This window comes from Plectropomus leopardus, chromosome 6 (genome assembly GCF_026936395.1).
Source record: "Plectropomus leopardus strain MGB_pleo_1.0 chromosome 6, ASM2693639v1, whole genome shotgun sequence".
NCBI lineage: Eukaryota > Metazoa > Chordata > Actinopteri > Perciformes > Serranidae > Plectropomus > Plectropomus leopardus.
Genome location: NC_142181.1, coordinates 36,595,604 through 36,621,251, shown reverse-complemented (window position 1 = coordinate 36,621,251; position 25,648 = coordinate 36,595,604). Strand labels below are relative to the sequence as shown.

The 25,648-nt window shown below is 40.6% G+C and overlaps 1 protein-coding gene across 4 annotated transcripts in view; it reads right to left on the bottom strand.

The window, feature by feature from the left end:
- Positions 1 to 25,648, bottom strand: part of bcas3 (BCAS3 microtubule associated cell migration factor) — a 479,979-nt gene that overhangs the window by 414,061 nt on the left and 40,270 nt on the right. For all 4 annotated transcript variants that reach the window (XM_088079374.1, XM_088079375.1, XM_088079376.1 and 1 more), the window contains exons 8-12: positions 13,676 to 13,783; positions 13,483 to 13,559; positions 9,007 to 9,083; positions 8,225 to 8,308; positions 4,166 to 4,336 (exon numbers count right to left, since the gene is read on the bottom strand). In XM_088079374.1, the coding sequence (XP_087935500.1) occupies positions 4,166 to 4,336; positions 8,225 to 8,308; positions 9,007 to 9,083; positions 13,483 to 13,559; positions 13,676 to 13,783 (517 nt within the window). The remainder of the gene's footprint in view (positions 1 to 4,165; positions 4,337 to 8,224; positions 8,309 to 9,006; positions 9,084 to 13,482; positions 13,560 to 13,675; positions 13,784 to 25,648) is intronic.

Sequence of the window (25,648 nt, the reverse complement as noted above, 5' to 3'; positions counted from 1 at the left end):
CACTCAGCAGTGTTCTTTAACATGAGTGACCCAGCTGGAGGTGACTCTCCTATCAGAATGAGCCATTGCCCTCTTGTGGAGGAAAAATAATTAGCATATTACCTGAGGGGCAAGAAAACCGAAAAACAAGTACTTTGTTTAAAACTTTTTTCTTTGTGTTGCGTCAATGTATGATGAATCATTAAAGTGAGAGCTTTACTTTATTAGTGCTGGTGTTTTAGTAAGAGGCTGTACTGTACTGAGACCACGATGGATGGGGTATGGCCCAACAACACAGACAAGAATATGGACAAATTTACTTTGGCAATATTGTGGCTTTTCACATGTGGCTTTGACAATACCCCATGACAGTGGGTTTTCCCGTAAAAACAGGCGGCAACTGGCGTCAAATCTGGGTTTGGCTTGCTACTTCTGGAAATTGCCTTAGAAAATGAAATTATAAGTCACTTTGCACAACTAGAGTCTGCTCCTAAATCTCTGTATGAAGTCTGTAGTCAAGATTGGGACAAATCTAACAAGGGCTGAACCGAGAACAGGAACTGGCAAAAAATCCCTTTAGTCACGAAGAGAGATTAGAAATAAGACCAGACATGAGGCCACTTTGTACACGAGTGTGTGTGTGAGTGTGTGTGTGTGTGTGTGTGTGCGTGAGAGAGAGAGAGACAGAAAGAGAGAGAGAGAGAGAGAACATTTACGCAGGGTTCAATTTGGCCTCAGTGTTGAATTAACGATGTCAGGGAGGCTGGCTGACAATTTTAAATAAGAAGTAGTCCAAACAAGAAACAGCCTCTAAAAAAAAGCTTCATCTGAGAAAGAAAGAAAGAAAGAAAGAAAGAAAGAAAGAAAGAAAGAAAGAAAGAAAGAAAGAAAGAAAGAAAGAAAGAAAGAAAGGAAGAAAGAAAGAAAGAAAGAGGCTGGTGACATTTAGCAGATCACTTTTATTACAATGCAGGCAGACAATGTTGTTCTGTGAGGGAATCCTGCTGGAGCCCTTTGAAACAGAGGCCGTTACACAGGGGAGAGTGTGTGCGTGCGTGTGTGCGTGTTATGAAGCTGCAGTTCCAAATAACTCATTTTAAAGCCTGAAAGACATGGGAATATCCTCGACCGCCATCTTGACACAGGACCCCATCTCGTATCGTATTCATCGTATTCCTACCTTTTCCCATTTCTCCAAAAATTATACCCCAACCCCCTTTATTCACTCTCTACTGATCGCTCACACCCTCCCACTCCTCCCCCTTAACCATCCAGTTCCCCTCCACTCCTAGCCTTCCCCTCCCTGCCTGCCAGGCCTCGTCAGTGTTTATGAGCAGTGTACGGTTACAGTGTGTCGGCCGGTGACACAGTGCAGGCCTGCTTCTGAAGGCTTAGGTCCAGCTTATAAGACAACACACTGGCTACAGGGCGGCTCCAGTCACTGTGTGAGAGAGGAGAAAGCAGCGAATGTGTCTGTGGTGACTACATCACTGACTAACTGTACTATGTATGCTAACATGCCTCATTAAAAATGTGACAGCTACTGCAGTGTGATTAATCATGGTTAAGGGGATAAAAGCTTTTAGTATTTCTTTAGATGTTAAAGGGAGATCCTGTTGAAGGCAACTGGCACCAAATGTAGCTTGACCACCTTTGTTATTGTATCAATTGTGGATTAGTGTTTACCACTTTTGAAGCCTAACATACAGTGTACAAGGTATAAACACAATATGTTGCTGCAAATGATATTAATATATCACAGTATTTTTATTATATTATCAGGAACATTGATATCAGAAAATACCCTGAACTAACATTAGGGTTTTAGGGGATTTCTCCAAGCTCTGCTATACTTTTTTTTAAAATAATAATAAAAAAACTTTATATGAAACCTACTTCTCACTCACCTCTCAAATCGCCCATAAAAATGGCTAAATTGAATGTAAAGACTTTATTTGACATATGGTGCACTCGCTCAACCTTGAGCTTCATGTGAGGTTACAGACCAACAGCTGACTGTTTACAGAGCGTCTCTTACCAGCACTGCTAAAACAGACTGGGCTGCGGCTAAAAGCTTGGCTGTTAAAATATGCAGCAAATCTAAGTCATACCTTTCAGTGAGTTGTGCAGAGCTAGGTGAATGGACCTGAGTGTGTCAAGGCAAAAGAAAAAAAGCCAACGCTGGAGATTTTCCTGTTTCCCGCCAAGCCGCAGAGGCCAAAGTTATGTTTACATGGGTCACACATGACAAGACCAGAGAGGCAAAAAGCCAAGAACAAATTGGAGCCAATTTAGCCGTTCGTGTGCGTGTGTGTGTGTGTGTCTGTGTGTGTGTGTGTGTGTGTGTGTGTGTGTGTGTGTGTGTGTGTGTGTGTGCGCGCGCGCACGTGTGTGTTGGGGGGTGTATGCATTGTTTTTATATTTATGTAGGGCCCAGTTGGGGGGAATTACAAGGATTTACAGGTCCAACCATGGGTTGCAATCTTTATGCAAACTGTTTTTGACGTCCACAAACAGTTGCAAACTTGTCCCAGTCTCGCAAACGCACACGCAGCTTCATTCAAACTACGATCAAATATAGACACATGCGCATTCCCGACTCACACTCACAATTTGAAAAAAATTATGACAGCAGGAAGAGCTTCTGTGCTTGCTGTTCACCTTGTGCTGGCTTGAACAACAAGAAAAATGTAAAAGGAGGACATGTGCAGAAGAGTGTAGTAAACGTGTGGATGGATGAAATACGACTCAAAACAATACATGTTTTGTGATTAGCTATTTGTGTTTTTTCTTTACCAACTACAACTCATCATTAGAGACATGTTGAGTGTAGTTCATGTTCTGTGTAATGTGTGACCCCTTGGTCCTCTTCATGTCACTGGTTTTGTGCAGAGTATTTTTCTAAATGTAGATAGTAATGACACTAGGGGCCCTATTCAAATAATTTAAAGCACACGGTCCAGAGTGCACTGTTAGTTCATTCAGGGTGTGTCCAACTCCACTTTTGCAAGTTAAACAGCACATAATCTGAGCACAAATTCAGGCAAACCGGTCAAAGGGTTGTATTTTGTCCCTTAAATAAGGATAGGAGTGTTGATGTAACACGACTTCAACCAATCAGAATGTCATTTTCGATTTGCTTTAAAAGTCAGGTGCACATGCACCTGGTGCACTGCTATTTACCTAGTAGATTTGGTAAAATGGAAAAGTGAGTAGTTTTCTGCTGAGAGTATTGCAGTAAGAGCAGTAATGTCACTGCAGCAATAAACTACAAACTGTAATTATAAATTTGACAGAGGAAACAAAATTAACTGTAATAATGTACTATTTTACCTACCTACAACCCATCTCCATGTCAAGTTGTCATCACACTTATGTAGGTACATCTTAGCTGAAAAATGCTCCTTTTATACAGCTGTAAAATACTACTACAACAATGCACCTATAAACATCTTATTTTAATACACACACACACACACACACACACACACACACACACACACACACACACACACACACACACACACACACACACACCCATGTGCGCAATACTAACACAACATAGTGGCTGGCCATGAAAACGAACACCATGGCGTTTTAAAACTAGTAATGACTGTTGTGCTGCACTGTGCGCACTGCTTAGCGCCAATCCGAGGAAAGGGCCCTTGCTGTGCACAGTGTTTAATAAGACACATAGCCAGCACTAAAAATGCATGTTTGTATAAAATAGGGATGCTTGTTCCAGTTCATTTTGCTTTCAATAGCCAGACTCCCATTGACTGGTGAGTAACTTAACTAATTTTTAAGATTTAAAAAAAAAAATGACATAAAACACAAGAGGCTTTTCCTTTTGCTCCGGCGCACCATGACTCAGTGTGAGCTTTAGCACCGCATCTCAAAGCATCAGCCATTAAGAGGTGGTCAGTTTTTTATCTTTTGTGATGTAATTGCATGACTAATATAAACATCCAGCATTTTAATATTTAACTGACAAAGGTCATATGTCATGTCAATATGCCATGTATATAACATAAAACAAGGAAAAGCACGCTCTTGAATGTCCATAAACAGTGTCCATGACAATTTTAAATCACAGTGTACAAAATCCAGCATTATTAAATCATTAAGAATACCAAGCAAAACAACAACAACAAAAAAAAGAACAGCACATAGACAGTTGACTGACCTGTCCTTCACCAACATTGTATGTGTCAATGATGGTGACCACGCCGGGGTTGTGGGGGCTGCGGCGGCTCGCGCTGTGAGGTGTGCCCTCCTCGTCAGGAGTGCCTGCTGGTAGTGTGCCTGCCAACTGGGTGACAACTTTACCCACCATGGTTAGACCTGTCTTTAATGTCTGAAAGAACAAACAAAAACAGATTACATCAGTGCTTTTAAATCTAATCTACCATCTGGTGTTACATATTCCCAATATGTTCTGAACATAAACTGTATTTTGTAGTTCACATGGTATGAAGCCTTGCAGGCAATGAAGATGAGTGGAAGAGCTGCCAAGTGCATGGGTGTATGTGTAACACCCCTGTTCACTCACCCGTGTGTGTGTGTGTGTGTGTGTGTGTGTGTGTGTGTGTGTGTGTGTGTGTGTGTGTGTGTGTGAGGCTCCTCTGTGTCCGCTTAAGACCCAGTCAGGGTGTCTGGCTCAAACACACCTCTGTGGCTCAACTGGGGGAAATGGATAGTGCTGCTTAAGTGGAGTCTATCTCACCTACTACACTGTCTTTGTCTAATGGAGTCCAGTGCGTGTGACTGTGTGTCTGTGTGTGTGTAAGCGCCAAAGGGGCCCCGGAGAGCCTAATCAGGCATTCAGACTAGGCGGCCCTGTCAATACAGCGTGGCGCCTTGCGTTTCTTTGGGTCTGAGGATCACCCACTGTCTCTCTCTGCCACTTGGTGAGACACACTAACTGTCTGCTGCCTGTGTATGCGTGTGTTTGCCTGCGTGTGTGTGTGTGTGTGTATGTGTGTCTGTGTGTGTGTGTGTAAAATGCCAGAAGATCCATCAATTATTAAGTGAGGCGTTTGGCTCCTAATTGATCAACACTAATGTGTTTTCTAATCACTGCAGTTGTGGAGTTCTTAGTGGTAGTCCAAACAGGGGCTATTGATCTGCTGTGGAGGAGGGGGAGCTGGAGGCATATCTTGTCTGTTGGCTGACAAAAACACACTCACCCTCACACAACTACAGTCTTATAGCACCATCTCAAAAAACTATGTATTTTAATTTATAGGCAACAGGATTAATGTGACACACAAATTCACAATAAGATGGCAAATTTGGAACAAGGAGATCAATTAAACCAGGCTGTTGCATTCCCTCTTTTATCTTTCTTCTAAACAAAAACCATAACACTTTAATGCTACCCCCCTTTTTGTTTCCAAGTCTCTGGACATCAGCACTAAGAGCCAGCGTGTCGCGCCACAAGCCAGAAGGAGATACCTTGTCATCCATATTGAGATATATAGTCCTAAATGAGGAGAGGGCGGGCAAGCAGACTGCCTGTCTGCATATCAATACCCCCCACCATTGTCTACTGCTTACCATGCCGCTAACCTGTTAGCGACAGAGAGCTCTTTTTGATGTATACCACCATTAGCCTGTTAATGAGACTTCTGTCACACTAGCTGTTAGCACTCATTAAGCAAAGGAAAGGGATACACATGCTTTGCTTTGTAAATCAATTAGCCCTTCCTCTGGGACCACATGGAGAAACAGACTAGAACTATATGAGGAGCTAGCTATTTAAGATGTTTTAGCAGGCAGCTTAATCAGACCAGGAATTAACTTCACCTGGTATTAAAGGGAGCTGTTGACAGTTAGTGATAAGTCCTAGGCTGAATTTTCACAACATGGTACGGCACGACTGGACTTGCTTTTGGTACAAAGAACTCAATTTTGTTTTCCACTTCAGACAGTACTCGGCAGGTAGGCAGGATTCTCAGCTGACAGTCACAGCAACACTTGCCTGGGTCCAGATCTTGGAATCCGCCCACTCTACCGAGTTGACTGACTGATCTGACATTGTGACATGAAGCAGCGGCTTCTTGGTAGAAACAAAAACAGACAAATGAGTGCCGCAAGGAGACTAATGATTCACCAATCAGCATAACAGGAAGAACTAACACCTTTGCCAAGCTTTTGTTAAACTTTTGTTAAACTTTTGTCAAGCGTTGTCAAGCGCTGTCCAGCATTGTGCGGGAACCAATAAGGAGTAATAGCCACAACGGTGAGTGTATAGACAATATAGACATCGCTATTGGGGCTGTTATAAATCAACATGTCTTCTCAATAATGTGAGTCATCGTAGTGTGTTTTACTTAACTCTTAAAAACCAGCAAACAGGTTATTAAGTCATGCCTACCAGACAGTGTGGACTTGAAATGACATACGATTCAGGCAGATACATTAGTCTCTAGAGATTTGTTAGGGAGAACTGAATCTCCCTCTCCCACAGAAATCAGTGCCTTTATATGATGTAAGGAAAAGTGTAATCATTGTGTTAGTCTGACTAAAACTGGACTTTTAAGAAACGTGTTAACATGTCTATTTGACTGAGATCATACTCAGTTCTCAAAGACAGACTAACACAGCTAGACAATACAGTTGGGGGTCAATTTACTCTTTCATGTGTGGGCCTCAACCAGACCTGAACTGGCCCATGCATTCTGCACATGCTCCATAGTCCGTATGTCGTGCTTTGACCCGAAAGTTGAACTGCATAAATTCTTAGAAGAAGGGAAAAACAAAAGAAGTAGAAAACAACACAAAACAAGATGAAGATACCAAGTAAAGTACAGAGTACATATGCAATATACAGCTCGAAAAAGTTATCCATGTTTCACCATTCAACATGCAAAGCGTTTGCTGCTTGCTAAATTGTTCGGTATGTGATGTAAAAGGTCAATCAGAAAAAGGTCAACTAGCAGCTAGCTGAAAAGGAGCATATCTTCACCTACTGTGGCGGAGTCAGACATACTTCTGTCAATAAATGGATTCTCCCCTGCTGCCTTTAAACTGGGACAAGGACAGTAGTCCAATTAAATGGCCTGATCGAGCTATACCTGTAGCCCCACTTAACTGTATATGTATAGTCAGACTGAAGATGGAAACAGAGTGTAACGAGTGGACAGGTTTGTACATGTCTCATGTTGCACAAGTGATGACTTAAGTGACTATTTTCTCTGACCAATCAGTGTTCTGCAGTGTTTAGAAGCTACCTTTGATCATAAGCTTAGCACGCTTGGAACCTCTACGGAGGTAATACCTGAAAAAAGTATCTGGTACCTGGTACCAGGTATCAGGTATTAGGTATTATCCCCAACTTTTGGCTATGGAAACCCAAATAAGAGTGGTTCCAAGCAAAGAAAGTCAAGCAATGCTGTGGAAATGAGTCACTCCCCTGTGGAGAGGAGTGAAACAAGAGCATTGGAGAGAAACAGATTACAGTGGGAAAAACAGATAGGCAGGTTGATGAAGTGTCTCATAAGCTCAGCCCCAGTCAGCCAGGCGGGCCAGGTGGATCCAATGTCAGCACATTTACAGATGGCGTAGGCAGAGCTGGAAATACTGTATTATGTGCCGTACTATCTGAGTAAAGGCTTAAGGCAGACCAAAAGACCTTTGGACAGATTATTATTAGCCACACTCTGAACACAAGAACTCATCTTAGATCCAGTGTAGGGAGACATGACTGAGGATACATTTCAAAAAAAGATGGAAAACCAATAAAAAGTACTACTGGTTCTTTTAGTTACAAACTGTAGTATTTAAAGTTTGTGTCATATTAAGAGGTGTGTTGCATTCAATCTTAGCATGTCTTCCCAAACTTGTATTTGCTTTGATATGCAGTAAAAATTCAAATTCATGTTGGTAATTTATGATAACAAGCATTAGGAATGTGTGTGTGCTACAGGTCAAATTCAGTTTTTATTTCTCATGAGTACAACATTTCTACTGAAGCAGTAGTTGGCTATTAAAATTCTTTATCCTCAGGCTCCCTCCAAAAATGCCTATACAATATGTAGAAAAAGAAAATCATGCAAGTAAAAATGAGAATCTAAGACATAAACACAAATCAGAACATAAGTTAAAATATAGGAATAAAATATAATGTATATAATAAAATGTAGTACTAACTCTAGCAAATGTAGTACTAACTCTAGACAGGTATTCAGTTGTGAAGAAAAATGAATGAGCCGTGTGTATGTTTGGATGTATTCTCACTTACTTTAGCAGCATTGATCACTGTAGCTGTATAGGACTGTGCATTGTCGCCACAAGCTCCGCCACGGGACTGGTGACATCGGATCAACTGTATAAGCACAAAGATTTACAGATAAATACAAGATGTACTGTGTAAGTCTACAGAAGATGTATGAAAAAAGGAGGAAATCAACTCAGATTTTAGACATCCAAAAGCCTCCCCTCTTCACTCTTTGGAGGAAATTGGTTTTGCTTTGAAAGAAATATTACACAACCACACAACCAATCTGCACTGATTTAATTTCAAATACAATATCACTTCAATGGCTCTGTCCCAGTATTACTCTTACCGTTCAAAAAACTAGATTTTATCATTTCTGGAAATCCTTAGGCAGTCACACAAACAGTGGCCCCATCTGTCAATTACTTGAGTGAGCCAGCACCAAAACACGATTATGCATTATATGTATTGCAGAATCCACAATAGAACATTTTGGTTTTTGTAAGTACTTAACAATCCCATTACACAGAGGGGAACAAAAAAAAACTCCTATGTATCTGTTGATTTTCAAAATCTGGACCCTTCTTGGAATGAGTTGTTTATCCAGACAGATTAAAGAGGCAGATAAATGCATTTTTTTGGACTGTAAATATGTCGCTTTTCTGATAAGGCACTTCTGTAGCAGATGACAGTGTGTGTGTGTTTGTGTGTTTGTGTGTGCGTGCGTGCGTGCGTGCGTGCGTGCGTGCGTGCGTGCGTGCGTGCATGCGTGCTTGCGTGCGTGCGTGCGTGTGTGTGAGGACTACCTTGTTCTCAGCATAGGCTAGCCAGCGGCTTCCCAGAGCTATTGGATTTAGGCTGGGGCCGGGGCAGGGATAACAGCCTGAAAGAACACAAAGATGCTCACACTAACAAGGCCACCAATGATAATTACAACAGAAATAAACACTTTGGTAAACAACCACATGATCAAAACTTTGCAAGCCAAACCAGGAACACATATACAGGGATTTCCATTAAGCCATCTCCATGAAGAGTGTCTAACTATCTTAAAGCATTAATGTGTGTGAGTCTGTGTGTGTCTCTTGTTTGGGAAGATAAACGAGCGTCTTATGAGGGTGACGTGTCTCTGGGCTTGTGTGTGTTCACAGTATGACCTAATGGAGACTGTGGTACCCAATAAATAGAGGATGGCTCCTCTGTTGATTGACTAACACAATAATCCCAGAGGGAACACACTCAGACACACAGCTAGTGTGTTGTTATGAAGCTTTATTCCTATCTTTAGTTTTCAATTTAAGAGCATTATTTCTTGATTTCACATTCAGATTTTGTTTCTTTTCTTTCCACATAGATTAAAGTAGCCCCTGCTTGCATTTAGATTTGCTCTGTTTCTACTCATACTGTATGCTTGCCATTAGATGTTTTGTTTCTTTAAATAATTTCCTGCGCTCCAGCTTCAGTGCTTCACTTCGCACCCATTCTTAATTCACAATTCTGTGACTACACACCATGCACCACAGATGCCACACAAGTTTGACTGGACATCAGAACTGGGAGGTGGGATTTCTGGACAGTTAGGAAACCCAGCACACATGTGAAATTTCATGCTATGCACAATCCACCGCAGTACTGTTGTGCCTAGTGCACAAGAGAGGTGCCGGCCCCAACCTACACAGCATATGTGCACAGCTGCAGGAGTATAAATTAGGCATCAGGCTAATGGACTTGTGAATGTGTCAGTGTTGACCAATGAAATGATGCTTTCCTTGTTGTGTTTAAATAGAATTGATAATTTAATTTAATTATTGATTTGCAGCTATGATGCCTGCCACATACATCTGAGTGCAAGCACACAGAACAGAGGGCATTATAGCACAGGTAGGGGCTATTTGAAGGCAAGGGCAGACAAATCTGAACATAAAGTCAATGAATCATCCTCTCAAACCGAAAGATCACACTCATGAATAAAGATAGGAATAAAGTTGCATATGCTGTCAGCAGAAATAAAAACAGCAACTAATAATCCTCGAGACAAACAAAGCTCTGCCTATGCATATAGATAAATATCTTAAAAATGATAAGAATGTATTTTTCTCTGTGACAAAGTTAATAAGAACATGAATTACTATTATACACAAAAAATGCAGAGGCATCTATCACTTCTGCTGCAAGACAGAATCAAGCAAAAGCAGGCAAACGTGCCTGTAAGCAGACTGGAGAAATGACTGATGGAGTCACAAATACCTTTAAATGCAAAAATATATAGACGGTGACAGTCTGCCTGTTTTCACTGTGTGTTAAAACACAGGCAACAAACCGTTGATCCAAAATGTTTATGTACGCAGTGTTCAAGAACACAAGCCCTTGTCTCGCACACGCACACACACACACACACACTGAGCCAATGTAAGTGCGTGGAGGTGTGGGTAAAATGGCTTGCTGACAATAATTTAGTGCTTAGGGAGCAGATGAGGTGGAGACAGTAATTTAGTGTGCCGTGCTGGGGAAGGGGATGGTGGAGAGAAAGTGGGTTGAGGTAAGCCACAAGGGCTGCTGGTAACGCCAGAGAAGCCTTTTGTGCCTCTCCAAGGCCGAGGGAGAGCCCAGGCGGTGAGATAACATGTGTTTGACATCCTGGGTGGAGAGCAGGGGCTAAGCGGGGAAAGGAAACAGACATGAGGGGTGGAATCAAACGAAAAGAGAGCGGGGTTCAGGCTTTTGAAGGCTGAACCCTGAGAGACCTCTGTAAGTGTGGCAATAGCTGATCCTCATGGTCCGGCACTCTATATTTTAATATTCCATGTTTCAAATGTATTAAAATTTTACAAAATAAAACCTTTACTGTTACTGATGCTGCTGCTCCCACCATTTCTCAACAACAAGAATCACTACCCCTACTAAAATTTGGAACTGCCAGGCTCCCTAGAAGCTCACCCAGTACAGCTTAGGCTGTGTCTGTATCACAGCGGCCTAGTTTGGAGTCCTGGGCCCTTTGCTGCATGTTATTTCCACTCTTTCCCCTGCCTATCTTGTCTATCTCTCTCACTGTCAAAAAGGCCAAAATGCCTAAAAAGTACTAATAAACTAGATATGCCACCACATGGTTGTATGCCTCCGTACACCAGCTAACTTACAGATTACATCTGTGTATGTGAAAACATGGATGCCCCACACACAGAAGATCTGTGCAATAAACACAGTTTCAAGGTTGACACTAAAGGTTCTTGAGTTATGGCCAAAAAGATGTTGCATGACCTTTGACCTTTGACCTTTGACCACCAGATTCTAGTTCGTTCATTCTTGAGTACAAGTGGATGTTTCTACCAAATTTGAGGAAACTCCCTCAAGGCCATCTTTAGCTATTGCGTTCATGAAAATGACATGCATGCAAGGTCACAGTGACCTTGACCTTTAAACACCAAATTCTAATAATAATAATAATAATAATAATAATAATAATAATAATAATAATAATGATAATAATAATTCTCATTATCCACAAATTTAAGTTTGTGTCAAATTTGAAGAAATTTGCTCAAGGTGAGATACCATTTTCACAAAAACGAGATGAATGTAACTTTGCTTTGACCTTGATCTTTGACCACCAAAATCTAATTGGTTCATTCTTGAATCTACTCAAATGTTTCTGCCAAATTTGAAGAAATTTCCTCAAGGTGTTCTTGAGATATTGTGTTCACAAAAATGAGACTGATGAGGTCACAGTGACCGTGAACTTTGGCCTATGACCACTAAAATCTAATGAGCTCATTGTTAAGTCCACGTGAATGTTTATGCAAAAGTTTTGAAATATCACGTTCACAAGAATGTGCCGGCTTGCTGGACGGAAACCTGAAAACATTGCTGGTGCAGAGGCATAAAATTTATAATTGTAGCCACATTGTCATAAAGTAATCTGTACATCAAGGCACTTCACTTTGCTTCCCATACAACTTCACAGGTCTGGCACTACACTGTGCTAGCAACATGTACTAATATATACCCAGATCCCAGTGACACACCTTAACGGCACAAAAGCACAGTAAGTACCAAACCATGATCATTGCGAGTTATTTCGCTCAGAAAAGCTAAACAAGACTGTGGCTCCAAGTGGAACAGACAAGAAAGAAAGTCCCTGCTTACAACACTTGAAAGCAAGAGCATAAACATGGGACAAGCATTAAGTGTTCACAAAAACACGACCTGTCCACCATCGCCTCCCTGGAGAAGAAGCGGACATACAACAGTATGCGGCCCATCAAACAGAGCGAGACACATCACAGGACCCTTTGTTTACTGCTTTTACAGCCCAAACAGACCAAACAACGTTGTGAAGAGGAGGCCCCTGCATTCTGAGATGATTAATAACTATTGAGCATGTTTGGTTTCCTGATGCTCAGACACTGATAGGGAAAGCAGGCAGACACAACGGAGACACATTAAAGGCAGCCAGTAAGGTCAGTTTACTCCAGTCAATGACTTAAGTGGACAGCAATGGCCTTGTAATACAGTCTGGCCTTTCTTTCACAGCCTCTTTGAGCAGATATGGCAGGTACAGCCAGGAGGAGGCAGGAGCTGTATTTTAAACAGTTCCCCTGCTCTGAGCTTCAAATGGAGGGCCTAACATCAGGTTTCAATAAAAACAGTTTGGTCTCAATGCAAAGACTCAGATAGCCACACTGCAGCGGGCCTTGGTGGCTGATTGCATCATAACCAGTGACCCGCTTTGTGTTTGCTTGGCTTGTGTGATGCCAGCATAAACCAGCAACTGATCACATTGGGCAATGTTAACATTGATGGGTTAAAAAAATAAATAAATAATAATAATAATATTAATAACTTTCATATTAGCACTTTTCAAAACAGGGGTTACAAAGTGCTTAACAATGAAAATAAAAGGGTTAAAGAAAATCTTACCGGACTGGCACTATTTGTTTGTGCTGCTGCATACAGTACATACCACTGTGGTTTGGCCAAACATTTCATAAACATATGATTTCACTGGCATTAAAATATTTCACGTTTTGACAATCTGCTTTGAATCTAACTTATGTGTGATCTGAATGACAAATGATCGTCTTCTACACCTTAATAAAAAAACGAGGTTAGACACCCCTGAAAGATCGAAAACACCATGAAAACAGGTTCATGGACACAAAAAAGATTCTCATAAACAGCTTTCATACTGGAACATGAATCTCATCACTTTTTAAATAGAGTGCTATATATCTATAAACTACGATGGAATAACGACTGTAAGTCTCAAAAGAAAAGTTTCTTACTTGTAACGAAGAACTTCTTAGTGAAGGTGCAGCTGTCAAATGCTGCAATCTTCTCTTGCAGGCTGACAACAAGAATACTTGAAGTGGGAGAAAACAGTTAATTAGCGGAATGAAAGTAAGCATTTCATGCGTCATATATGTAACTGTGTTTTTTTGTGTGTTAGTTTTGTTTTTTGTTTGAGGTCAGACATACTGTTTGTTGCAGTGGAGATCATAGATGGGCGTCTTGAACTGAATTGATTTGACCATTTCCCCTGTCCGTAGAGAATACAGGTCAGCGCAACAGTAGGGAGGGCTTGTCCTGAAAACAGAAAAATAAATGCATAGTCAGTCTCTGAATTATTAATGCAGTTCTCGAATATCTATTGATAAAACATCAGGCCGTCAGGGCAGGATAAAGGCACTTGCGATGGATGATAAATTCTTATTTTCTGACACACAACCACTGTTATATTCTCTTTTCAAATAACAACTTCAAATGAAAGTCACATATGTTTCTATCTGACTATCTCTTGCACGTTAAAACTGACAAATGTAAAGCTACCCTGCATAGATCTGTTTTTTTATTGCTTTGTAAAACTCAGTTGATAAAGTTATTTACAGATGGCAAACTAGTTAATATCATGGAGCCAACTGTCCAGCTGAAATAGGAACACTATAGAGAGCAATGTTACTCTAAAAAAAAAAAAAAAATTCCAGTATTCTATCAGCATGATGCCAGTCGATCACAGCTAGTCTCTGGTTAGTCACTGTTGCAAACAGTACAGGTGCTCGCTTGAGGCAACAGAAAATGCTGACTGTAGTTCAATGAAAAGCCTCAGAGACAGGTGTCACTAATAACTAAGGATTTCTTAAAAGTTACACACAGAACTTTTAAATAAAATCTGAAAAAGACAAAGCACTACAGAACAACAGGTCTGTGTTGAACAAACACTGTAGTCAGTCACAGTGTTAGAACAGATCACACAAACTAAAATGCAGAAAAACAAAAAATATTTCAGCTTCTATAGCTTGGTTAGGAAGCATGGCAGGATTTTGTCTTGCACGGGGACCAGGTGTTTCTGACCGTCTGCTTATTTAGATTTTGAGATTTAAAAATTGGTACATTGCAACACCTGCTTTGTTTAAATTAAACAAAATTAAACAAAATCACAAATACTTTTCCTCTTACCTGTAGTGTATTTATCAATCTAGGTTTTGCTGTGTGTTGGAGGTATTGGCCATAGAGATGTTTGCCTTCCCTCTAATACAATGGAACTAGATGGCACTCCGCTTGTGGCGCTCAGAGTTTAAAAAAACTACATTTGAAAAACTCAACAGTGATGTCTCTTTACAGAAATCATGACCCTGTTATTCAAGATAGTACATAGACCTTCATGTGAGCAGTTTCATGTAGGAACTATTTTCTTTCTACCAAACCACACCCCCGAGCCCGCTTGGAGTGAATGTGTGCACACACATTTGTGCAAACATACAGACATTTATATGTATAGATACACACTAATGTTGTTAGTGCATGTTTTCAAAGCCAGCGACGAGACAGCAATGACGCCAAATGAGTCCTCAGATCACTAAGCCCAGGCCCGGCATTAAAACATCGTTCCAGAACTCTGTGTGTGTGTGTGTGTGTGTGTGTGTGTGTGTGTGTGTGTGTGTGTGTGTGTGTGTGTGTGTCCACCCTTATGGTTAATGTCTCTGTCAACATTTCAAAGGTCCTCACGCTGCACAGTTGCCATTACCAATCAAGAATACAGACATTAAGATTAATAGAAAAATTTCACCCGACGATAATTTACTTTCAGGCGGCTGTATCATAGATTTCAGCATTATCAGAGTCCGATCAATCTAATTCAAAGCTCTATCCTGAAAAATGGCTCCCTGGAATTGATTCAAAGGGACAATGATAACCTGCTATTATAGAATCAAAATGGCACAGGGTTCAATTGTTTTGCTTTTGCAGTATTTTAACAAATGACCCACTTCTAATGGAGGCAATGGGTCAGATGTAATAAGATTTCCTGATGCCCGGGACGTTGGGGTGTAGGTTGAAAGCAAGGCTAAATCACAATTATCATTATGGATCGTGGCGGGATGTCAGTCCTTGCACATGTTAAGGTGACGCCGAGCACCATTCCCCAGCTCAGTAACAGGCCTATTATGATGGCCCTATTAGATCAATGTGTCAATTACTATTACTCAAACTGGCCCTTGGGTCTGAAAGGATACAAAATGAGGGAGATGGAGGACAGGAGGCGTGGCTAAATTACTTCCTCTGATAGGACAAGAAGCTATTCCAGAAATTAAGGAGAAAGTGGAGTGGCCCTGCCAGATACACAATACACAAAATACAAAACGACAATACAACATGGGCAGAGCGAAAAACACTATTTCCGTTAAGTTTAACTGTTTTTGCAAAATGTAATGCCGTCTAAAAAAAAATTAAGGGAAAGACCTTGTACAGCTCCTTTGAGTTGAGAAAAAATTTAAATTAACCCTCATTCCCACTGCATAAAAAACACTAAAAACTCAAAATACAAACAAACACACACTAAGGTCTGTTTTTTTAAGAATACTTTCAATTAGCAATCACACCTGGATCAAATGACTCTGCAGAAGACAGGTTTTTATCCAGTGTTAACAAAAACTATGACAAAAATGATTCATCAACAACCTTTTTCCATGACAAAAACAAGACGATGATCTTGATGATAGAAACTATGATGAAATCAAAGTTTTATATTCATTGAGATTTCGGCGAGACAACAAGACGAGACATGACTCGTGAAAAGTGTCAGGACTACTGGACATTCAAAATGAGAGGAGAAAAGAACAGAACAGCCAACAACAGCTTTGCCTGCAACTGTTTTCTGATGCAGCATGAACAATAGTATGAGATCCAGCCAGCAGGCTGGCTGTTCACTCCAGTAAATAGTCAGCACCACGGTGTTTCGCTAGCCTGCAAACACACTGGAGCAGCGTAAGCTGTTGGTGGAAGCTGTGAGCTGTAGTTCAGCAGTAAATAAGCAGCCATGTGTGCCTGACTGTGGATGACGGAGTTGTTATCTGTGTCTGTGGAGTTTGTTAGTTGCAGTGGAGGCTGTTAGCATTTAGCTCCATTTGTTAGTTGGTGAACCCCTGCAGGGCAAGCAGCCGCCAGCCGCCGTCCTCTCTTCACATCTCTTCCCTGCACAACTTGTGACAGGCAGGTAGGAGGCTCAGTTATCTGTGAGAGGAGCTCTGCTGTATGTGAAAAGTCTGAACTTTTCTCTGACAGCTACAAGTTTAATTTTAATCAGAGGACCTGAGTTTCAAACTCCAGACTAACATGTTGCAGATTTTGAAAAAATCAGGCTGAAATAAAGTAACTTTTCTGCTTCTTAACAGTGAGATCAATAAGTCAGAGTTTACAGTGAACCTGGGTACAAATCCCAGTTGTCTCAAATTAGTTATTTGTGGTGTCAAAAGTGTTTGAGGCCATAGTAAATAGAGAGATTTTGAGCTTTTGAAATGATGATCAGTGAGTGGTGCTTGTAAATCACCCTTTAAACCTGTGAAAAACTCTGATGGAGAAATGCAAGTTTCTGTGTGTAGAAACCATTTGTAGTTTTATTTTTATTAAAAACTACACTTAAAATAGCTGCCAAATTTTACACTGTTGCAATAAGGAGCTATCACTAATTACACCAACCCCCATCCTCCTGAGCAGCACTAAAAGACCCATCCAAATACATCTGCGTCTAGTTTAAAGAGAGACTGAATCAGTAAGAGAAAGAGAAGAAACCACTGAAAAGTTTTCAAAGACCATAAAGACTTGTGCAGTGTTCTCTGGCAGTGGGAATGCAGTATTAAGCAGGTTTGCCTGTGTTTGAAAAACCTGTACGCACATGCTAATTTTGGTGGGAAAGCGGTATCATTTGAGAAGTTTAGCTTGTTTGTAAAACAGACACTAGACCAAGTAACGCTCACAGCTCTGTGAGGCTATACTGAGGCACAGCAATGCTTTATGCTAAATGCTAACATCAGTGTACTACTGTCCTGTCAGGGACAATGTCCACATGCAGATGGCTCACGAGGAACGTTTACCATGTATAGAAGGCAGAAGAAGGTAAAAGGTAGATTTATTGGTCATTTTTTAAACCAAGTTAAAAACTGAAATTACTTTTGTCCTTGATACTGCCACATTTTTGGAGTTGAAGGATGAGCTAATTAAAATCAGCAGCTACTATGAAGATCCCATCCGGCTGCTCGGGCATGTTGCTGTTAGGACTGTCAGTGTTCACTAAATTTGAATATTTGCTCCTCTTTACCTTTCACAGCAGCTGATGGAGGCAGCGGTAGAGCAGCAGCTCAGCCCTTCAGCGGAGTAAACTGACTGTTTTTTCAGTGGAGTCTGGTGTTTTTGATATAATGGCTTCAAATCACCACCAGTAAGTGCTGTCTTTCAGTAAGGTAAAGCAGTGAAAATCTAAATATAGCGTAGGCCACACTGAAATTGTTGCTGTTTTTTTAGATGGGACATTTTTTAGGTGGTTGGAAGCTAATCAATGAAGGCAAAGTTTGCTCAGCATTATTTGATTTTATGCATGCGACGGTTTTCCACCAAGAAGTTACTGAAAAAAAACTGTGATTAAGTCTATCCTATGTTAGTTTTCCTTGTCAGTATGCTAATTAGCACTCAAAGACATTCTATAAAAAATTCTGAGTATTTACGCTGAGTCAGCAGCTACCAGCATAAACAACAGCAACAGTACTGACAGAGCCAGAAGTTTAATGGGCAGAACCGGACTGGGGGATCTACACTGTAGTGATGACACCACCATGAGCACAGTGCAGCACAGTGACAATGAGCTAGCCACTGAGATACACACACATGAACTAGTACTCACGCCCAGCCAGCCCAGCATACCACAGAGAAGCTTAGATTACAACACACACAGACACACACACACAGAGGACGTGTGACATCAGGACACCACTTTATCTTTACATGGAAAATAGTGGTTTGTTCCTATAATGATGCTCTGAATGTTGTTCACAGAACATTTAACATAAAGTGCAGCTGAGGAAACCAGATGATGATGCTACATGAACAGTCAGAGGCTCACCAAAGCGATCGTAGTTCACATTCAGGGGAACATGAATGTCTACATTTGATCTAATGGCAGTCAAACTAATATCTGATGAGGCGTTTCCCTAGTGGCTCTGGATGAAAAGTCTAGGGATTACCTTTGTCAGACAGATACATCCTCAGAGAATCATGAGCATCTGAAAAGCTTTTTCCTTAATTACAGATAGAACAGATTAAGTGTCAAAGGGAGAGAGAGAAAGAGTGGATGACATGCAGCATAGGGCATGTTGATGTTGGACCCGTGGCCGCTGTGGCGACGACACAGCGTCTGTACATGGGACGCCCGCTCTATCAGGTACTGGGTGCCCCATAGTTGTGAAGGCATTTCAACCAAAAACACTGACCTATGAAAATAGAAGGACATTATTTTCTGCTGAAAATTTGATGCAATCTATTGAGATAGTCAGCCTGATGCAAAAAAGTACACTTATTAATAATTAACTAGCTATACCTAGAGTGCCAATGCTAGTGTTGCTAAAAAGGTTTTGTATTGATAGGAAATTTGTTCCTGAATTGCTACACTGTAAAGCAACCAGTAGCACACCTTTGGAATCCATCCCCCTTTGGACTGGCTCTGAAGTAAACCCTGACTGTAGGGGTCATTATTCCGTCATCCTGCTCTGTCACTGTGCTGCACTGGACCGGACTTGGATAACCTCCAAACAGCACAGTGTTTAATGTTACTTTTACAACCATGTGTTAGTATAACTTTAGATACCCAGCTGTTTACAATGGTCAGTCAGCATTATTATGGATGGCAGATGTCTCATTACTGGGCCATAATTATCAGTCTAATCTGTATACTTTCTTCTGAATGAAATATGTTATCTTAATTTCCAAATCAATAGTGGGCTATTCCATGAGCACGTTTTTTAGCTGAGAGAAACTGCACACAGTTTTTATGAATGGGAACTAAACCAGAGGATCAAAACCACAAGAATTCATGCGGCTGAGGAAAGCATGGACAAAAGCCTGAGGAAGAATTAAAAAGCAGCCAGATACGTTTATTTACAAGGAAGAGACGGCAGCAGATTTTCAAGTGGTGTGACCTTTTACAAGCTCCCCAAATACAAACGATAATTACATGCTGTTAAATACTAAACAAATACAACCTAGCTTTAGGAAGTCAAGGCGGGCTGTACTGCAAGACAGAACTCTGATGCTCCAACTGGAGACTGCTGAACTTCTGAGGAATAATACTGCCGCAGACGTTTAACTGACAGGAGCCTTTTAATACTGAACCAAGAATATCTAGTAATTTATGTAAACATTCAACAAGTACTCAAAGTTTTCCCCAGAATTATTGGCAGAAAAAGCCTCCGAAAAAGCATCATCTTTTTCTCATAGGTGTTCTGGAGCTTTCTATCACAATACCTGAACTTTATCAGAGGATTTTGCCCAGTTGTCACGGCATCATACAATATTCAATTTTGAGAGGGAGCTCTCTTCCATCTAATTTGCATCTACAATTTCTTGTTAACTAGAAAAGAGACACTATAGAGCAACATTCTTTCTTCACCCCTCCTTGTTATTTTTTTTGTCTTAACAACTCCCCAGCCCCCAAACCTACCCCCACCTTACACAACTAAGGCTGGCCACATCACAGGCAGCACGTCACAGTGATTTAAGAACAAATTGCCTTACTTAAGAACAAATTGCCCAAAAACAAAACAACAAATCAAGAAATAAGTAAAAATTTAAAAGAAAATTACCTGAATATAAAAAATAAAAGTAAAAATAAAAAGCAAACAAGAAAATGACCCCCAAAAAAATTCAGAAAATTAAAAAAAAATACATGTATTTTTTTTCCCTGTAACATAATTTTAAATATATAATTATAATGATAATAAAACCATTTTCTGGACATTTTTCTGTAGTTATTTGATAATTTTGTAATAACCGTCAATTTGTTTTTAAAACTAATTTTCAGTTAATTTTTAGGTCACTTTCCTTGTCACCTGTGACTAATTTCTTGCAATTTGTCGGACATTTGTTGCTAAGTTGGTCATTACATATTTCCCCATGTTTTTAAAGGAATAAGACCAATTTACTCAGTTTTCAAAGGGTTAAATAGCTTGTGTGGGGCATATGAAGGCAGCACAAGAAAACTGAAGTGCAATTAGATTATTATGTAATTATATGTAATATGTATTATATGAGGGGGAGGTCTGTCTCTTGATTTGTTTCTACACTCTCTGTGTCCACGATGACAGCATGGGCAGCTTCTGAATGGCTGATTCACAGGAAAACAGCTGTTATGTTGTGTTCACATTGTCAGTCTGTATCTCACTAAAGGTGCCCTTACCTGCAGTCAACAACATTGCTATTTTCTGTTGAGCACTTTTAAACAGTCACTGGATGAATATGGAGCAGTCTGATACTAACACACTTTTTTCTCTCTTCATCTCTTGTTCATATCATGAAATTTAAGTCCCGGCGTGACAAATTGTTTCTTGAATTTCGATGTGACAAAATAACATTCCACAATTCATATGAACATACTGTATTTAAGTGATGTGATGAACATTAGTCACTTTAAACCTCTGCTTTTTATAACCCTCATTAGCCCTACAATCCACTCACCTGTTTTCTTTCCCCAATTAGTGTCTCTCTACTTTTCTTCCTTTTGTCTCTACTTTAACCTGCCCAGTTGGTTCTTTATCACATCATCTGCTCACTTTCCTTTGCGGGTTCCCTGTACTGTAAAATCTGATCAGTTGATTTTACTTAAAATAATTTAGGAAACCAATTGCCTCTTTGTGTCCACGATGGCAGCATGGCCAGCAAGCAATGCAAGAATGCATAGGTACAGCCTGTAGATGGAGCAACAGTCTGAAGGCCAACAAAACTGAAAAGGGGGTTTTTTGTTTGTGGGGGAGCAGAGAGATATGGGTACTGGTTAAATGAAGGGAAGTTTATCACACTTAATTTAAACATACTACCCACATTATGATATAAAACTGGTTGAAAATCACATCATTTACTGCCTGCTAAAAAAGACAAGAGTAACAAGACTAGGTCAAAACCTAGTATATGGCTGGACCATGTATGAAAAGCTACAAACAAGGAATTTAAATTTGAAACAGGAAGCAGTGGCATATACACTGTCACAGACTTTCACCATGACTTTCACTTACAGCACTGGCTCCAGTATTGCAGTCCAGCCCAAAACTTCATATCAGTACATGTTAAAGTAAGGAACACTACACTTACTCTAGATTCCATTGGACGCAGATGCGTCACAGCCCACAGATTTTCTGTGGAGCACTGCTGGCATCCTTTCGACACATGTTGAGCAGTGGGGCTGAGAGTGACAAGCGGAGCCACACAGACGCACAAACAAACAGAGACTGAGCCCTACATGTGATTAGAACAGAGCAGAGAAGCAGAATCGCTGCTGACTGGCATGGGCAAATGAGCTTCTGGAGTTAACGGCCAAGTGACTGCTGACAAGCGGCTGCACAACAGCTAACATATCGGAGCACTTCCACCTCCACTACAAACATGGTATACACAGCAAAAGGGACCTGCTACCTCTGGAGCTGTACCCACCAATCATTTAACACAACCATCCCCTCTTCTGCTCCAGTCGAGAATGTACGCCCCCTCACGACCTGCAAGGCTGCACAGTCACTATTAGAGCCAAGTTCCACCTGAAACGATAGTCTCTACTAAAAGGATAATTTTGTCATCATGGCAGCTCCCATTACAACACTGTAACATATAATATACACTAAATTTTCAATCAGTGTGGCATTTTCATGATCACCTTATAAAAGTGACCGCACCTGATCTGGCCACCTATGGTCTGACATTGTAAGATGTAATACTGAATAACATTTAAATAAATAAATGCACGGAGATTATCGTCTCTTTTCTCTGTCAAAAATTGTCATTTCAACCATGGCTGGCTAGTTAGCTAGCTAGTCTGCTAATTCCATCATGCATTTACGCCAATTTTACAGGCCTTACAGAAAATGAGGCAGACAATGCTGCCAGTCATCTGATGCAGCAATGTGCTTTCCTCTGCTGTGACATGAGTGTGTTGATGATGGCTAGCTAGTTAGCTAGCTTGCTTGCTAACTCTTGCTAACTAATGATACAATCATGCCACACTGGTTACAGAAAATTAAGAAGAAAAGACTGTCAGTGTTTGTAAGCCTGTCAGGGCCTATTCATTTCGAAAGAGCAATGGCCAATGGGGACATCAACACTTGGGTAAACCTACGGTGTGACTTCATCACTATAAATAGTGTAACTATGAAAAAAGCAAAATGGGAAATTCTGTATATGCAGTCCATAGATCCAGCTTACTCCTCCCTCCTTTGTCAGCAGTGAAGTGGATATTGATATTCATTATCCAAACCACAGCTTGCATTAGATCCAACTTTGAGCCAGTTTGGCCTTGTGTGCCAATTTTCTGTCAACGTTAAGTGGAAGCACTTGACAAAAGAAATGAGCCCTTTCTTCTGCTTTAACAGCTCAATGTTGTATCTAGAAATGTGATGAGTTAACTTTGCTTTGTATCTGCCTGTGCATAAGGACACGAGCTAGAGAGCAGCTTGAAGCCAGGATACTAAGTGTATGTGTTACAATGCAGTCTTGTAGTAATCTAGATCAGTCTTGGTCTTGAGACTGGACAGGTTTACATTTTCCACATGTTATTCTCAGTAGGTCACACACTGTGGGACTCGTGCTGGTCTGCTCTTGGTCTTGACTCAGTCTCAACCCTTTTAAGTGTTGGTCCTATCTTGGTCTTGATGCACTGTGTTCTTGGTCACGACTTTGTCTCAGTTAGGGTGGTCTCAACAACAATGCTGTTACTAAGAGCATGGCTTCATGATTATTTCATCAGGTGCTAGGGCCTCTGGCTTTCACAATCCTGATGATTCCTGGCCAGTTCAAACTCATTTGTTTCTCTGCACTGTAAGCCCTAAATGTGTTTCTACTTCAACAAGTCAAATTTCATTTAAAACTGTTTGCATTACTTCATCAGTCTTAGTATATTGTACTATTGTGTTCATTTGCATATTTGAGTTGAGCAAACTTAAATGCAGCAATTTTTAGCCTGAAACACACACCCTCATCAGCACTGCAGTTCTTTGCCAGCCTCTGATTGGCTGAATCACAGGAAAACAACTGTTATGTTGTCTTCACATTGTCAGTCTGTATCTCACTAATTCATATGAACATATTTAAGTGATGTGATGAACATTATTCACTTTAAACCTCTGCTTTTTTAAAACCCTCATTGGTCCTGTGATCCACTCACCTGTTTTCTTTCCCCAATAAATGACTTTTTTTTTCCTTTTGTCTTTACTTTAATCTGCCCAGTTGGTTCTTCATCACATCATCTGCTCACTTTCCTCCACCGTTTCTCTGTACTGTAAAATCTGATCAGTTGATTTTACTTAAAATAATTTAGGAAACCAACTGCCTTGAAAAAGAAAAGTAAATATAACTTTTCATCTTAATTTATGTTAACTTTATATCTAATTGTTCAGTTGACTTAAAATTTAGCTGCATTTACTAAATTTTGTGATGTTTTTGCAACTTAAAAATGACAAGTGGAATCACCTTGCTCTGTCTAAGTGTTAGCAACTTCAGTAAACCAGGTTAGTCTGACTGAACATAATCACGACAAAGAGGATTTTGTCAACAAGGAAGTTAGGAGATGTCCAAGTTCTGCTTTGTTTAAGAAAATACAAATATGACTGACTAGTCTGCCACCAGCAGAATACAGATCTATAGCACAGTAAACTTGGTTTACTGAAGTTGCCAGAACTTCGAAAGATTGATTTAATTAAACTTGTCAATTTTGAGTTGCAACAACATAACAAAATTAAGTATATATAACTAAATTTTAGGTAAACTAAACAAGTAGACATAAATAAAACTCATTCATTCATTTTCCGTAACCACTTGTCCTCACAAGGGTCGCGGGGGGGCTGGAGCCAATCCCAGCTGTCATCGGGCGGAAGGCGGGGTACACCCTGGACAGGTCGCCAGACCATTGCAGGGCCGACACATATAGACAGACAACCTTTCACGCTCACATTGACACTTAAGGGCAATTTAGAGTCACCAATCAACCTGAGCTGCATGTCTTTGGACTGTGGGAGGAAGCCGGAGACCCCGGCGAGAACCCACGCAGGCACAGGGAGAACATGCAAACCCTGCCCACGGACCGAACCCCGTTCCACCCTGGAATCAAACCAGGGACCCTCTTGCTGTGAGGCAACAGTGCTAACCATAAATTAATAGTTATATTTATTTACATTTTTCAAGGCGATCAGTTTCAAAGATTTTTTGAAGTAAAATGAACTTTAGAGAATTACTATAGTCCTGCCATATGCTTTGTTTAGTGTAAAGGGAAAGAGAAAGTTGTAACTCTAGCAAAATAAAATATTAATTGCTTTGACCACAGGGGCCTGGTTTAGGGAGTGGGGTTGTGGTAAAGGTTTGAAAAGTCATTACTAATCATTCAGCTTGTCGGGTATGTTTATATTCACTGCTTCCAGCACTACCAAGTTTAATCTGACTTCCTACTTGAAGGGGGAAAACTGGTGAGGCAGAACACATTTTCGACAGACATAAAACAGACATGCAAGTCAAAATAAACGCTCCTGAGTGAAGCCTGCACCCCTCAGCTCTGCCTATCAACTGAACCAGTGTGTATGGGTGCGTGTGTGGGGAAAATAAAGAGGAAGTGGAAGACCAGATTACAGTCACTCTCATTTCCACACAGGGTATGACAAAAGGGTTTGAGAACGATCTCATCAAAACTGTTTTTTCAGTGGAGAACATAACATTCCTGACCACAAATTGAAGACAAACTTCGGAGGGCAGAATGAAAAGATCACTGGAGTCTGTGAATTGTGTTCTGGTATGACTGAGATCATGAACACGGTGACAGGGTCCAAAATACCATGTGTATAGTGCACGTAAAATCAGAGCTGTACATGTAACTCAACTCTACATGTGCAAATGCACGGAAGCATTTGGGGCTGCCAACTGGTGCTGATCGTGAGAGTCACA